Raw genomic sequence first — 16106 nt, 5'->3', positions numbered from 1 at the left:
CGTCTGTCTGTTGGTTTGTGAAAAACATAAGTTACAAGGGTGTTCTCTTTCAGTTGAACGGTGGTGTCAAGGAAGCTAACTTCTGTTTTTGAGTAATTCAGCTTCAGCTTTATGTTGGGGTGAAAAGAATTATGTTCATTATGAAAATGGAGGAGGTCCTTCTCACTGACAGTCCATATTATGAAGATGTCATCTATGTAACGGAGATACAACATTGGTTTTACGATGCACATTGACATGAAATCTTCCTCCAATTTTGCCATAAATAGGTTTGCATAGTGAAGTGCAAACCGACAGCCCATTGCAGTCCCCATTTGTTGCAAGTAGCAATCTTGTCCAAAAGAGAGTAAATTATGTGTCACAGTGAATTTTATCATTTCTATTACTGACTTTAATATGCTTTATCTAAATGATAGGCGTTAAATTTTCCATGACATTTTAAGGGTAAAATACTGATTAAACTCTTTTGAGGCTAGTGAGTATAAAAGGCAGTTACATAGTACTAACATGAAAGGAACTCTTTATGAATCTACTGTTTTGTCATCATCCAATATGCCTTCTTATTTTGGCAGTCCTGATTTTCCTGTTGTAGGTGATTAGGCTCAAGTCACTTCATTGCCTCATACCATATAGATATATATATATATATATATAATATATATATATAATATATATATATCCATATTACTAACCGAGAATAAACCGGATATGGATGCAGGTACATGGCGATGGGACCATGAGACATACTGCTCAGGCGCCTACAGCGCACGTCTCATAAACCACAAGCGAGGTCTTATCCACCGTGAACGAAGGAGTCACGGCCCAAAAACGAAAGAGCTCAACTAACGTGAATGAGAAATGAAGCAACAACGCGCCCATAGCTAACGACTAACGACACAGCCACACAAAAAAGAGGATTCTGCGCTGCACCCCAGAGTCAAACGGAAGAGGCTACGGAGGCCCCACATTTCCACAAAGAGAGTACGGAAGGTGTGGGAAAGTACGAAAGGCGCAGGCGCCTACAACGCGCTTCTGAATAGGACATGAAGCAACAACGCACCCATAGCTAACGACTAATGACACAGCCACACAGAAAAGAGGATTCTGCACTGCACCCCAGAGTCACACGTAAGACACTACGGCGTCCGCAAAGGTCCACAAAAATAGTATGGAAGGCGCAAGAAAGTACAAAAGGCCCAGGCGCCTATAACACGCTTCTGAACTAAACGTCCACACTACACAGCATGGTCCGGGTAATGAGAATAAACGAACTCTCCGTATTAAACGTACGGCATCCTCACACGTGCAAACCATATAACATATGTGAATCACATTACAGTGATGTATTATTAATGGTACAACCACAGAAAACGCTCCGTATTAACAGTAAGTGCAATTACCCATATTACTAACGGTAGACAACGGATAACTAATGGAGTCACGGTCACGGCTCCAAAACGATCCAGCTCAACTAACGGAGCTACAAAAGCGAGCCCGCATGGATAAAAACAATAGACATAGGCGCCTACAACGCGCGTCTGAAACCGCGCAAGCAAAACTGTCTCGGCTCCAAAACCAAACAGCTCCGCATGAACAAATACAATGTACATAGACGCCTACAACGCGCGTCAGAAACTGCGGAAGCAAAGCAGGCACGGGTTCAAAACGAAAGACCACAACTGACGGAGATACAAACACGAGCTCCCCTGGACATAATCAATGAACGCAGGCGCCTACAGCATGCGTCTGAAATGCCGCAAGCAAACCAGGCACATATCGCATACATTCATCAATGTATCTTGGGTTACCCAACACCGGGGGTAGGCGAGCGAAGCGAGCAGGGGGCAGAGCCCCCTTATGTGTATGTATATATATATATATATGTATCATTTTTATTTTTTATTTTTTTTTCAACCAAGGTTTGTGATACATTCACTTTCAAATAGAGATATTCAGAACAGCGGCATTCCCTCACAGGTTACATTGTCAATTTTATGTACAGTTGGTGCTTTTAACTATAATATAGATTCTACAGTACTTTTCTTCATGCCGTTTCAGTTTCTCTGTCTCATGACACAGCACAGGTACTGCTTTAAGCCAAAGTGCAGTACTCTCTTTGATAAGATACATTATTAGTGAGTTACCCTTTTCTGCCAGAGGAAATGAATCCTCACCTGATGTAGTTTGCAGACTTTTTAGACCTCCTTTAACATGGATTAGCACACACTCACCTGCTTTGTATGTTTTGGAAATCTGTCACACCTTTGAACAGTGTAGAATGGTTAGGACTGGCCAGCATCCATTTGTCACATAGATCATGTGGCAGTGTATCTGTTTTACAGACCTCTTTTGAATAAGTTGTATATGCCCCAGTTCCTTTCTGCTAACTTTTTTTCATATAGTCAAAGTTGGATCAATTGAAAACAATACAGGCATCATTGAGTTCTTCAATTGCTGAAATCATCTTGTTAATTAGAAGCATTTCTCCATTGCTATTTTGATTCACATGTAATGTAAGAAGGATGTATTGCTGTTACCATGTCTGTCTGTATGAAAAAACTCTTATTACCAGTAGACCAGTTTTGTTGACATGTGGCATACTTCATAGAAGTTTTATTGGGAAAGTTTAATTTTCATTGAGATATCTTGAATAGACTGTGCTGTAAAATTTCCATAAACTGTCCTGTTGGAAAATATTGCCAAATGTGTTAACTTGTCTCTCTTAAAACAAAGAAACATTCTTGTAATGTCTATTAAAGATTAGTTTGCTGTTTCAAATTTATCTTGATAGAGATTATACAGGGAGAAGTGTGCATGTGCACGCAATCCATTCGACCCTAGTTCACTTTCTTACTACTCTAGTAAGTTAACTGTAAAAGAGTCACTTATTTAGAAATAAAAGTAAGAGGAAAAAAATTAAGTAAGGTTGCTCAGCAAGTATAGCTTGTACAAATGTACTCAGTATTTGTGTTACACTATAATAAACCTAATTGCTGTATTATCTGCATGTGATAATTCTTTAGTATTTCCCTTACACTTGAATCTATTGGCAAAGCTCCATACATGCTCCTCATTATTGTCCAAAGAATCTCAATAGTTTTAACTTTAGATTTCAACAGAAATATAAACTCCGCATTGGACACTTCTTTTTAAAAATCTGGAATGTGCTCCCCTTGACTTTCTTGTTCACTGACATAGAGGAAAAGGTTATCAGAACCACTTCCAGTTGCACAATGTTTCGCAAATATAATATCTTTGTTTCTCATCATAACTAATTGATAATATCGATACACAATCATTTATCTCTATTTATAATCAAACTTTATAAAATATTTTCACACTTAGGGAAGTTGAAAACGGTGGTGGATTTTTTTTCATGATTACATATTCATTACCTAGACTATGTGCAAAGTAAAAAGAGTTATAGTCACCTAAAAACATAGAAAAAGTGTTAGCATTATGTTTTGTCTTGGTAGAGTAATATATTTCCCCTTTTGTATTATTAATATGTAGCCTTTGTCAGAATGCCTCAGATCTCACAGACTTACCACTGTTTATAAGGTGGTATAGTATACAACTTCTCCCCACCTTTCCATCTACATCTATAACCCCAGGCAATTAGGTGTAGTAAAAGACAAGCAGGAGTTAAGTTACAATTTAAAGAATGTATTATTGATAATATTAATAAATAATAACAATATGTAAAGTACATTTGAATATTGGCAACCATACAACCTGATAAAATGGTGATGTGTAGTTTCAGGTGGCACACAGACTTGTTAGTTACTTAAAAATGTCTCTAGTTAAGGCATTATTTTGTGGTCAGCTTTCTTCAGAACAGGCCGCATGCCTCTCTCAATATGGCTGCCGAGCTGTGCTCTTCATAGTGTTGTCCTTGTCAGTTCATGGTGTGAGATGGTCATTCAGCAGTTTAGAGAGAGAGAGAGCACAAATTTATAGATTTTCTGTCTAACCCCTAGAGCCAATAGGGCTTCATAGTACTTAAGGGCTTCTGATACAAGCCAGTTCCAAACAGCCATAGTTCAGACAAATGGGGGAATAGAACACCTTCATACCTGCCATCCCCCAAAACCATTTGTTGAGCTAAAGTTTGCCAGTTAGGCAGCCTGACTTTCCTATGGGGGTTGACTGTGAGACTTCAGAGAAACATTAGCTAAACCTGTTTAAGGCACTTCCCCCCCAACTCTGTCCGTAAAATTCACTTTCCTGACTTAGTCCTGGGGGACGGGGGGTTGTAAACATGAATGCTTCTCACTAATGTAACACTAATATTACATTGCTTTGCCTAAGTTACAAATAAAGACATACAAAATGTTTATCAACTTGTATGCAAAATCTCACATCGCAACACATTATATAATATTTGTTGCTATAGATAAAACTGCATTTAACTACATTTAATTATGATAATGATGGCAGAAATAAAAAAAGAAAATTAAATTAAATGTATTACCAGGAACACAACGGTGACTTAGCAGCTAATTATTCCCATTACATCTTTATATTTACATGGCATGTACAATGTTTACACCTTATTGATAAACTGATGATGTATAAATTAAAATAAAATTGATAATAGTTATTGAAAGAATATGTGTTATATTGAATACAGTTTTTAAAATCATGTACACATTTATATTTCCTGAATAAAAAAAAAAATTCTGATGCTTGTTTAAATAAAATACTATTTCCGGTTAAGTAATGTTTCTCAAATTTCATATCTGTTTGCTTTTTATCATTATATCTATACAAAATTTGAGTCGTCTATCTGTAATTATAACCATAGTTTATTTGAAAATTTGTGAAAGTATTCAGTTAAAGTACCACTTCTGGTTGCTGGAAGTGGCCCAAAGGTTGATAGGATTTCTTATTTTTGATATAAAGCAGGTATACAACATCTCATTGACCTAGGTTAAAGCATTTCCAAGTTATTGTGTTTATACACAGACAGACATAATTTCAAAAATGGTATTTTCGGACTTGAGGTCAAATTTTTTTCACAATTCCTATATTTTCTCAATACATAGTATTTTCAGACTCAGGAAAGTCTAAAATGTCAAGATTCATCAAAATCTTGAGGTTGAATTTTTTCATGATTCCTATACTTTCTCTATACTGTGTATACGAAAAGTGAATGTTATGTTTGCCAAATTTGAAATGCAGTTAGTCACAGATCCTTCATAACTAACAGTAGGGTACCAATTGAATTTGTTTTCTGCTCTCTATAAAAGCTTTTGAGCCACAATAAGTATACTTGGATTCTAAGTTTTTAACTACATGACATGGTAAAATTACTGTTAAAAAGCATGAATTTAATGTAGTCTGCTAATTTTGAATATGAATCATTGTTACTGAAATATCTTACAAACAAAAATATGATAATTAACTCTTTGATAAAGTAACTTAAGAAATGTAAAATGCTCCAACTTTCAAATCTGCTATCTATGTCCCTGAATACACCTGACTTTTATTCTATGCAAACGTTTGGTAACTTCTCTATTATAGTGTCCTTCTTATGTGATGAACTTTGCATTTTTCTCGTATATTTCCTGTCTGCTGCAACCCTGATGGACTATTAATTAGGAAGAATGAAGCAGAAAGAAGCCAAGCATCTATTTGTTTGCTGCTTCTGTTATGACAAACACAGAAACCTGTAGACTCTGTAAATGCCATCTCTTCTTTTAGAAAAACACCCAAAACACCTGTACTCTGACAAGATGGGAAGAGATGAATTTAGAGCGTCTAACTTACATTTTGCTCCCATAAAACTTCATGCTTTTGGCAGGCTGATAGGCTGGTGTGATAGTGGAGTCATGGTTACAGCAGAAGGCTCACATTCCAGTCCAGGTATCATGAGGTGATAAATTCCTTGACATAGCAAAATAGGACATAATTTATCTGTAAATCTAACACTGACATTCCTAGAGTGTTATTTTTATAATATTGTTAAAACATCATATGACATATTCTTTTACTTTTGCTTTGAAAGGTGAACTAATCATGTATTCTTTATCTTAAACCTATTTAATTTCAGATATCTACATATCGGTTTTCTATACTAAAGCATTATACATTTGAGGAACATGATAATAAGTAATATTGCATTTTTTCCTTTTAACAAATCTAGAATCTGCTGAGAGAAGTCCACCAAGAAGGAATGCAAATCCTTTCTTTGTCAGAAGCCAGTTACCCTGAAGAAAAGCCCTTGTCTTCAGATCTTTTTTCAGAAACCTGGCAGAAGGAAAGACGGGCATTAATAGATACTGTGGAGTCACTGAAGATTTTGATTACAAAAATGCAAGTTCATAGAAAAGAAGAGGTATGCGCAACTGGGAAAGACTTATTGAAAACCTGTCACACAAATAACTTACGGATTTTTGTTGTACTTTTCAAGTTTTATTGTTTTACCGCTTTGATTCATAGTGTATTTAATTAGACATTTTTAACACTGTTCATCAGGAAAAGACTGTTACATGTCAAAGTGAAAACCCTTTTATATAGACATCAAAATTTGTGATAGATTATTGATTTGTTTGTGTAGGTACATTTTAAATATTTTGTTCCCTTTGGCCTTCAGCCGTCTTTAGATTTTGCATCAGCACAAGACCATACAGATTGGCGAGGAGACCTCCTACAAGCTATCCAACAAATTTTTCAGAAGGAGCATGGTATTCTGAAACATACTCTTATATCATTAGCTCATTCCCTAGAAACCAGTGACTCTATGATGTGTTTGAACCAACTGGTGCACACAATTAATGAACAGGTATTCGCTTAAACTTTCACATTAATGTGTCAGTGATTTTTTTGTTTGTTCTATTTATATTTAATTAATTCAGGCTCATCATTTTAATATAAACTCATATCTGACATGGTTCTCAGTTTTTCTAGTTTATTTGGTTGGAATTTTCAAAGAATAAATACATTATAATATTTGAGGATTTCATTTTCCTAAATACTTTTTCTTGACTCTGTTACTACCATTTAATGTCATCTTTGTAGGATGAATGCAATATTATTAAATATAGGCGTGTTGAGACCTTGCCGTCTTCTTGAATTTAACAAATGATGCTTAAGGAATAAATTCTTCATTTTCTAGCATTTACATCATAAGGAAGCCTTAGAGTTTCTCCAGAAATCTGACAGAAGGAGCCTTCTTATGGAAATTAAGCAGCTACAGAATAGGTTGCATTCAGTTCAACAAGATGTCACCCAAGAAGAGGAAGGGATCCATTTATTAAGTTTGTCAATAAACCAGGGTAATGTTCCTTTTTCTCTGAAATAAAATAGACTTTATTTGTAGTTTTTTTTTTTAATGTTTTCAGTTCATATTCATTAATGATACAACAGATTAAATGTTGTTTTCTTTAAACAGATGTTTATTCTGTGTTGTATATATTTCTTTAAGAGACAAAATTATTAAATCTGAGTTTACTGTTGTAGTCCTTCATTTTAAAAGAGGCAGTTTTGGAGATTTATGTACATTAAAGGGATATAACTGATGGAGTGTTTTTTTGCTATGTTGAATAAACTCCAACACATCCATTCATTTCTATGCCCACCTTTAGCAAACAATACTTAATCATTTTAGTGTCACTTGTAAAAGTAGTTCACATTCTTACAATTTTCATTTACTAAATAATAAACCATTTTCATTGCATAGTTTTGTAATTAAAATTCCTGAATGTCAAACTGCAATAAAGTCAATAGACAGAACAGTGATGCTTGTTTGTTGACAAAGCCGTTTTAGTCAGTGCAGTCTTGACTACATAGGAATCTTTCAGTCTAGCTTGTGAAGAGATGTTTCATATTCTTCTTTTTTTTCCAATTTTTTTTTTCAATTTGTAAAGATTATGCTTTGTGTCAAAACAGAAAATTTGAAAAGATGGAACAAACTTAGCTAGAGTTTTTAAAATTTTATCTACCCTTATCAGAGCATTGATATGTAATCCACGGCTGCTGGCTGTGTAATATGTGAGTGACTTTTCACATTAAACTGCTTTGAGGAAAAGTTGTTCTTTATTTTTACACCAAAATCACTGCAGTTAAATAAGACATGAAATTTACTTGCTTTTGCCACCAGATATCAATCTAAACATATTTTGAGGTAAATATTAATAGCTCATACACAGAAGCAAGTCCATAAAACACATGTAGTTAAAAAAAAGAGAATGGGTGATCACTAAGAAAGAAATTTGATTTCAACTTATCTCTCACTGCTATGCATGTCAACGATTAATTTTTTAACAACCTTATGCAATACTGAGTATTTAAGTTACCTATTTAAATAACCTACTTGTTATGTACTACTGTATGTAGTTGTCTTAGTGATATACAATTATTTGACTCTTCCTACAAAACCTCTTGTTCCTGTTTTCTTTGTAGTTGTACTAGTTTGTAACTGTAGCATGAATTAAATCTCTACTTTTTTCCACACTGGATCTCTGTACATAACAGCTTCTAAGTTATCTTAACCTAAAGTTATTGCAGGGAAGTAAAATTAGTTGAAGCAATTACAGAAGACAAGATGGAGAATCAAGTATCAATATACAGTATGTTTAGAAGGGACAATCTGTTTCACTAATAGGCTCTATTTGGAAACATTAACCATTTTATTATATTAAAACTTGAAGATGCTTTATTTATCTTGACTTAAAAAGTTTCTGATTAGGTATACTATGATTAGTGTTAGATTAGTAATAAAATTTTGAGCAGTTAACTGATAACCCACCAATTTCCCCCATAAGGCCAAAACTCCCCCTGTCACTCCAGCCTCTCTGGTGTGCCACAAAATCATGCAGTTCTGTGTTGCACTGCATGAACATTAGTGTACCTGCCTTGCTGTTCTCTGCAGTTCCTATTATTTGTCAGAGCTTCAAGATGGAGGTGGTGGGGGGTTGTTTCACGTGGAGCCACCAGTGCTTTGTTTTTTGTTTGGTTGGTTTCCATACATGGAGTCTCCAGTATGTCAAACTGAGTCCCCCAAGACGTCTATGGCACAGTAGTGAACAGGGTCAGCCTGGTCAAGTCTACCACATATTTATGAACAGTGTAGCTGGCAGAATTGCCAGACCTTACATGCACTTTACAGCCCAATCACAGTCAAAATCCCACCCATTCCTACAAAATCTAGCCCATTTGATTAGTCCATTTCAAGCAATCAAATTGCCATTCAAATACACCTTCCTATTCCCAAACTGCATATATCTGTGAAATTCAATCCTCTGACTGACTACTTGGTCCTTAATTTGCATGAGTGGGCAGGGCCAGAGTTTAAAATTTTGTGATTAATTTTCCCAGATGGCTAATGTCCAAGGGTACAACTCACAGAATGAAACCATTAAATGGATTTCTGGATAGTACTGAATGCGTAAATGTTTTTTAATAGTTTAATGGCTTTTTATGAATGTTGTAGTTGAATAAAAATTACTTACAAACAATTCTACCAACTTTAACTTTCACATTGTCTCAAAGAACAGACAAGATCAATTGTTTTAAACAGGGAACATCTTCCTACATATTCTAATAATTTTTTTTTTTTTTTACTTAAAATATTTCTGACATGTTTACAAAAGTAATCTGACTTTAGTTCAGTTTGCATGAATATACTTTATTTACTACAGTTATCCCAGCTCTGCATTCCTGTTTTTGACACCCTATGTGCTTTACTTTTTTTTAGAAAGGCTGTTTAATCGGCCGAAATTGGACAATTCCCATTACATTGTCCAATTTTATCAATAACAATTTACAGGTTTTAAACTTTAAATGACGGAGGTTATGTGACATTTCACTGTCATTAGGCTAGAAGAAAAAGGACAGTTTTATAGGCTAAAGAGGCGTAGAAGTGCAAAAAGACTTTTTAGTCTTTGCAGAATAATACACAATTTCAAGAAAAATAGCTTGAAATGAGGAGTTACGTCCAAGTAATTGCCCCACCACACACACACAGTTTATTTATAAATAGCCCAATTGGGTGTGAAACTTCCCAGTCTGGCAACTATGGTGGCCGAATGGGCGGATGTTGGCCCATTGAGTAGCAAGCGTGTTGGAGAACGAAAAAGCAAAGCGCTAAGTACAAGGTCTTTTAAGCTGACTGTTAATTTCTGGTGCAAGAAATACCAAACTGCTGGTACTGTACCATTTTAAAAATTAGGTTGTTTGGTACTTTTGCAGTACTGGTATACCATGCATCCTTAATAATGTGTGGCAAGCTTTCAGCCTACAAGAGGCATAGATTGAGGTTGTAGTGTCAAGATAACTACATTATTGGTTTAAATATAGAAAAGAACAGGTTTTGGAAAATATAAGGTTTTCTGCATTAGTTGTTGGGAACAGTGGGATTTCATAATGCTTAGTGCTTTGGTTGCTAATCCTTTATCATTTAAATGAATCATTTTGTTTTCTTTTTAGTACATTATGTTAATTTTATAAAATTCAATCAGACATTCAGTGCTACAGCATTTAAGTTCAGGCAAATTATTTGGATTTATTTTTAAATGTTAGCTCAGGTTTAGAAAGAAGTTTTGAACAGTTAATAAAGGTAATTTTAGAATGGTTTTGTTCCAATTTCTGTGTTAAATTGGACATCATTTTCATTCTGTTTTATGGTAAGCAGGTTAGGACTGATTCATATAATCAAGGTGTCATGCTATTAATGCAGCTTAAGTTACAACAGTAACTTGTTCTTTAAACAGTGAAATTCCATTGGGTTTTACTCAGAGTAGCACTATTAGAGGGTTAGGGATCTATGTGAAGCTAAATCTATCTGAAACATAAGCAAAAGCTGTATTCCAATAAGGTCTTAGTGTGTGACATTACCAAAATTGTGACTAAGTCAAGAAGAGTCTTAGTTGAGATAAATGTGTTCTGTGAAGAATTCTCAATTGAATTAGATTATGTTGTGCTGTTTTGCAAAAACTGAAAATAATGTACTGTATCAGTAGCTGACTTCCGTTTGCTATACTGAATGAAATTTTAATTGAAAGGTTTTGCTTTACATGCTGCCTTAGATTATATATGGATGTGCTCTTTTCAGGAAATCAATATAGTTTGGAGATGCTGTCTATGTATCTATAATTGCAAGATAATGTAGTCTTCACCTTTTGATGAATGAACCTCACATAGTTTGCTTCAGTGTGAGTTTGCTAAAACGTGGAAAAGTATGAGAACTTAGCTGAACTTGGAGAAGTGCACTGAAGTCAATGTTCCAGAGGGCTAGGGTTGTGTCTACCATCAAGACTGATTATTGTGGCCAAAAATGTGACCTGAGTTGTGAGACAGCAGTGCTAACAACTACGCCATTGTATCTCAAACAACAAAAGAAAAAGATGGAATGTTAACAGCAAACAGAATACAAAAAATGACCACTAATAAGTATTAAAAAAAAACAAAAAAAAAAACCTTTTTTTGTTCAGAGTTTCAGTTTTCAGGGATCTGGCCATGCCAAAAAGTGGCAGCATGTGACTGGCTAATTCTATTTTTTGAAGGTGCAGCTCCAAATGCTGCTGGAACATCTTTTTTTTTGTTTTCAGTCTATCTGTGCATATGCTTTGTACTTTTTTGTTCCTTCAAGAAGATAATAATGGTAGTAATATAGAGATATAAAAGATATATAGTAATATATCTTTTGTTATTATTATTGTCTTGTGTGAGCTCTGACTCTGGATACCTTTTAAGGTTTTGATTGTCGCTGGTGCTCATGGCTAATTGCAGCCCACATACAGTGGAACCTCGGTTCACAACCATAATTCGTTCCAAAACTCTGGTCGTAAACCGATTTGGTCGTGAACCGAAGCAATTTCCCCCATAGGATTGTATGTAAATACAATTAATCCGTTCCAGACCATACGAACTGAATGTAAATATATATATATATTTTTTAAGTTTTTAAGCACAAATATAGTTAATTAAACCATACAATGCACAGCGTAATAGTAAACTAAATGTAAAAACATTGAATAACACTGAGAAAACCTTGAACAACAGAGAAAACTAACACTGCAATAGTTTGCGCTATAGCGCTACCAACCGCTGGCTAAAAACACTTTTTTTTTTTAATGAGTTTTAAGCACAGGGTAAAAAATGAACATTTGAAAAAAATCCGTAATTTAATAAACCACCAAGAAAAGTAACATTGCAACAATGCAAGCTACGAACCGATCGCTGTAAACAGAAGTGAAAACAAAATCAAGCCCAGTGCATTCTTTAACTGCCTTCCTACCTTATGAGTCCAGTCCTCTCTCTCGCTCGCGCTGCCTGTGTGTGTGCGTCTGTCTCTCTCGCTCGCGCTGCCTGTGTGTGTGCGTCTGTCTCTCTCGTGCTGCCTGTGTGTGTGCGTCTGTCTCTCTCGCGCTGCCTGTGTGTGTGCGTCTGTCTCTATCGCGCTGCCTGTGTGTGTGCGTCTGTCTCTCTCGCGCTGCCTGTGTGTGTGCGTCTGTCTCCCTCTCACGCTGCCTGTGTGTGTGTGCTCGTCTGTCTCTCTCGCGCTGCCTGTGTGTGTGCGTCTGTCTCTCTCACGCTGCCTGTGTGTGTGCGTCTGTCTGTCTCTCGCGCTGCCTCTGTGTGTGTGTGTGTGTGTGTCACACGCTCTCTCCCTCGCTGCACAGGAAATGCACAGGGAGAGACTGAACATGTACAAACCGAAAGGGAAACTGGCTTGTTCGTATACCCAGTGTGTGGTCATGAACCGAGGCAAAAGTTTGGCGAACTTTTTGGTTGTAAACCGATTTCTACGTGTACCGAGACGTTCGTGAACTGAGGTTCCACTGTACAGTACAAAATTAACCACACTGTGTGCGAAAAGTGAGTGAGTGTCAGTTTTACATGTTTGGCAGTGGTACTCATAATGTTTTTTTTGTTTTTTAATTATTATATAAATACACATGCAGGCTGAAAATTCCGTGCACATCAAAAGCAACATAAAATATGAGGTAGCATACACCCTTATTGTACACATACATGATTATTGTGCGAAAATCAAGGCCATAGTTTTTGATGATGTCATCAGACACCTGCTCTTATGCATCACATGTTTTGGCAAAGTGCACTGCTCTAGACCTTTTCCTTATTTATCAGTCGATGTTAATAATCCCTAGTTGTATAACAGCTCTGTTTTTGGGAATGTATGATGGCATATTATTGCTTAGTAAACAGTATGATACCCTATAATACACTATATAACTATAATACACTGTTATTAACATCTTATTTTGATCAACTGGAAGAATCCCTAATCCCCTATCATAACACAGTAGGAGTATGACTTATTTTACTTTAAATTAGAAAAATTACATTAAGTTTACAAGGAAGAGTTCTTAAATATCTGGAAGACCATAATCAATATTGTCCCTATTTAACTATGCAGGCTGAACAAATGGAAACTATTTTGATATGTCACTATCTCTTAGTGATAATTATGTATTACATATTTTCCATCTAGATGGGTAGTGAAGGAACTATCTGATTTGAGATGAGTAACAAATATTGTTAATCTTATTGTGTTGTATTTTTTATTGTAATGAAATCCTTCAAATCAATAAAGAAAATTGCATATTGTCTCTTAATATAGACTGTCAACTGATTTACAGGTCCCAGATACTTGCTGTAAATCATGTCTATAATGTTTTTAGGACTTTGACATTGCACCAACAACAACATCCTGCTCTTAGAGCTTTCAAAACACACCTTAAATGTGGGCTAGCATCTCTTTAAAAATTCAGTAGAATTTCATATATGAAAAGAATTGTTTTGCTTTATGCAGCTAATTATTTTTATTTTGATAATGGTGTGTAATTAGTTTATTCATAGGATGCCCTTTGAAATATCTTGACTAGAAAGGTAAAGTTTTTTTAATTTACAGTGTCAAAAGATATTTTTTTAATAGTTATGCTTCTTGTTTTAATTAGATGGACAGAGCCAACAGAGTACCCCAGAAATTCAGCAGATTGTCATTAAGCCTGAATCAAGACAGTCAATGGAAAGCATTCAAGAGTTGCAGGAGTTGCTTCAGTCTGAAAGAACTCTGGTAACTAAGCTCAAAACTGAGATTGCACAGACCAAAGTGGAACTGGAAACCACACTGAAAGTACAGCATAAACATCTTAAAGAAATGGAAATACTAAGGTATACAGTTCTTGAAATAACAGCTTGAAATCTTTGAAAACTACACAGAAAATCAGTAGCTGTGGCTTTTTAGATTGTTCAAAGTTTCCCTGATTCACCTTGGACATAACCAGTGACTTCATGTTATCCATATTACTAACCGAAGGTTATGGACGCAGGGCGCATCGAAGCACACGCGCACTGCCGCACGGCAACGAACTCACCCATAGCTATTGACACAGCCACAGAAAACACGCCTACCAGTGTGATCGCCACTGCAACGAGCCCGCCCATAGCTAACGACACAGCCACAGAAATAACACAAACGAGACCAGATGGATTCAATGCCCCGCCCTAGAGTCAAACCCGAGCTACTACGGAATCCCCAAAGGTCCACACTACACAGCATGTAGGTGGCGCCCAAACAACATGGATAAAAACAATGAACGAAGGCGCCCACACAAACAAACCGCTTTAGTTCACACCAGAGTCAGTAGGTGGCGCCCAAACAACATGGATAAAAACAATGAACGAAGGCGCCCACACAAACAAACCGCTTTAGTTCAAATGGGATTATTGAATTAAATGGAAACTTTACCATGCCTTCGACCTGTAAACTATACCTGAGGTAAAGCATGCACGCCAGGTTGTACAGCCGCCCGGACGCGACCGGCCGCAACACCGCATATACGACGACATAGCCATAAAAAAACAAAAACGAGACTGCATAAAGAAAAACAATAACAGAAGCGTGTTGAAATGAACTGTCCCAGGACGCACCCACCCTCCATGATATTTCATCACGCATCGGCTTCCCCCCTGGGAATGGCCCATACTGCTTTCGCGTGTGTTGACAAATATTGCATCGGATTGGAACAGTGCACCCTGAGCCAATTCACCACCACAAAGGTGCCCAAATGTACGTCTTACATCTGGATGACGCAGTATATCAACCACAAAGAGAAACGTAGCTGAAGTCCTAAACAATCACCCATTAGCACACTCTATGAAAATGCTACATGAGGTTGAAAGAGAGGCCAATCAATACAAAAGCAGAGGCGGATGGTGTGGCATCAACTACAATTGCCTTAGTGCTAATAAAGGACAAAGAACAGGATCCGAGACGATACAATGTTCTCATTGTTAATGAAGTGGCAAAAGTGAGCCTCTGTTTCACCGCGATATTGTCATGCATTTACGTCCTGATGGAAACAAGGCGCCTACAACGCGATTCTGAAACACCACAACCACATGAGTCACAGCTCCAAAAAGAAACCGCTTTAGTACAAATTTGTTTATTTAATTAAATGACATTTCCCAGGACGCACCCACCCTCCATGAGGTGATTGCCATTCTTGGATTTGCGATTCTTTCGAGAATTGCGGGCTTGCTGGTGTCATTAATGATATTGGACACCATTTCCCATGCAACCTAATCAGGATGGATCAAGATTTGACTTAACTTCCAAGTAGACCAAACAGACAGCATAATGCTCTTCATTATCCACAATCATATTAATGGTTCTGATGGCCTGTGTGTTGTGCGTGCCTGTAAATCCTTAGGTGGCTCAAAAATCGATATGAAAACTTAGCCTATATGTGATCCTTGAGAGAGATTCAGTATAAGCTAACTGCTTCACATTATGCCTATGAATCATAGTTCATGACCATTCACTATCTTGATACCATTTCCTTAGCTTACTTAATAAATGTGGCAGGCCTCATTTTATGTATACCCATCTTATGTAAGAAACTTTGCCGATAAATTCTGTCTTACCTACCTCAGTGGATATTCTTTATGTGCTAAAGCTTTAAAGCATTCATACACAGCATTCTTACTTGGCTTGCATCCACTCATTGGCCTCTGCAATATGGTATTTTTAGGGAATGGTCAGCTCAGGTGAAAGAACATGCTATACTGTTTTAAATAATTGAACAATATCTAATCCATGTGTAGTTATTGCACTGTTGTGTGTTACTTCTCTG

The 16106-nt window shown here is 36.4% G+C and overlaps 1 protein-coding gene across 7 annotated transcripts in view; it reads left to right on the top strand.

Annotated features, from left to right (window-relative positions):
* Positions 1-16106, top strand: part of akap9 (A kinase (PRKA) anchor protein 9) — a 268377-nt gene that overhangs the window by 226794 nt on the left and 25477 nt on the right. For all 7 annotated transcript variants that reach the window (XM_051936181.1, XM_051936179.1, XM_051936183.1 and 4 more), the window contains 4 exons: positions 6149-6340; positions 6599-6787; positions 7121-7280; positions 13926-14142. In XM_051936181.1, the coding sequence (XP_051792141.1) occupies positions 6149-6340; positions 6599-6787; positions 7121-7280; positions 13926-14142 (758 nt within the window). The remainder of the gene's footprint in view (positions 1-6148; positions 6341-6598; positions 6788-7120; positions 7281-13925; positions 14143-16106) is intronic.

The sequence above is a fragment of the Erpetoichthys calabaricus genome, chromosome 13 (assembly GCF_900747795.2).
Source record: "Erpetoichthys calabaricus chromosome 13, fErpCal1.3, whole genome shotgun sequence".
NCBI lineage: Eukaryota > Metazoa > Chordata > Cladistia > Polypteriformes > Polypteridae > Erpetoichthys > Erpetoichthys calabaricus.
Note: the sequence above shows the minus strand (reverse complement) of the source record. Positions and strands in the feature narration are given on the sequence as shown.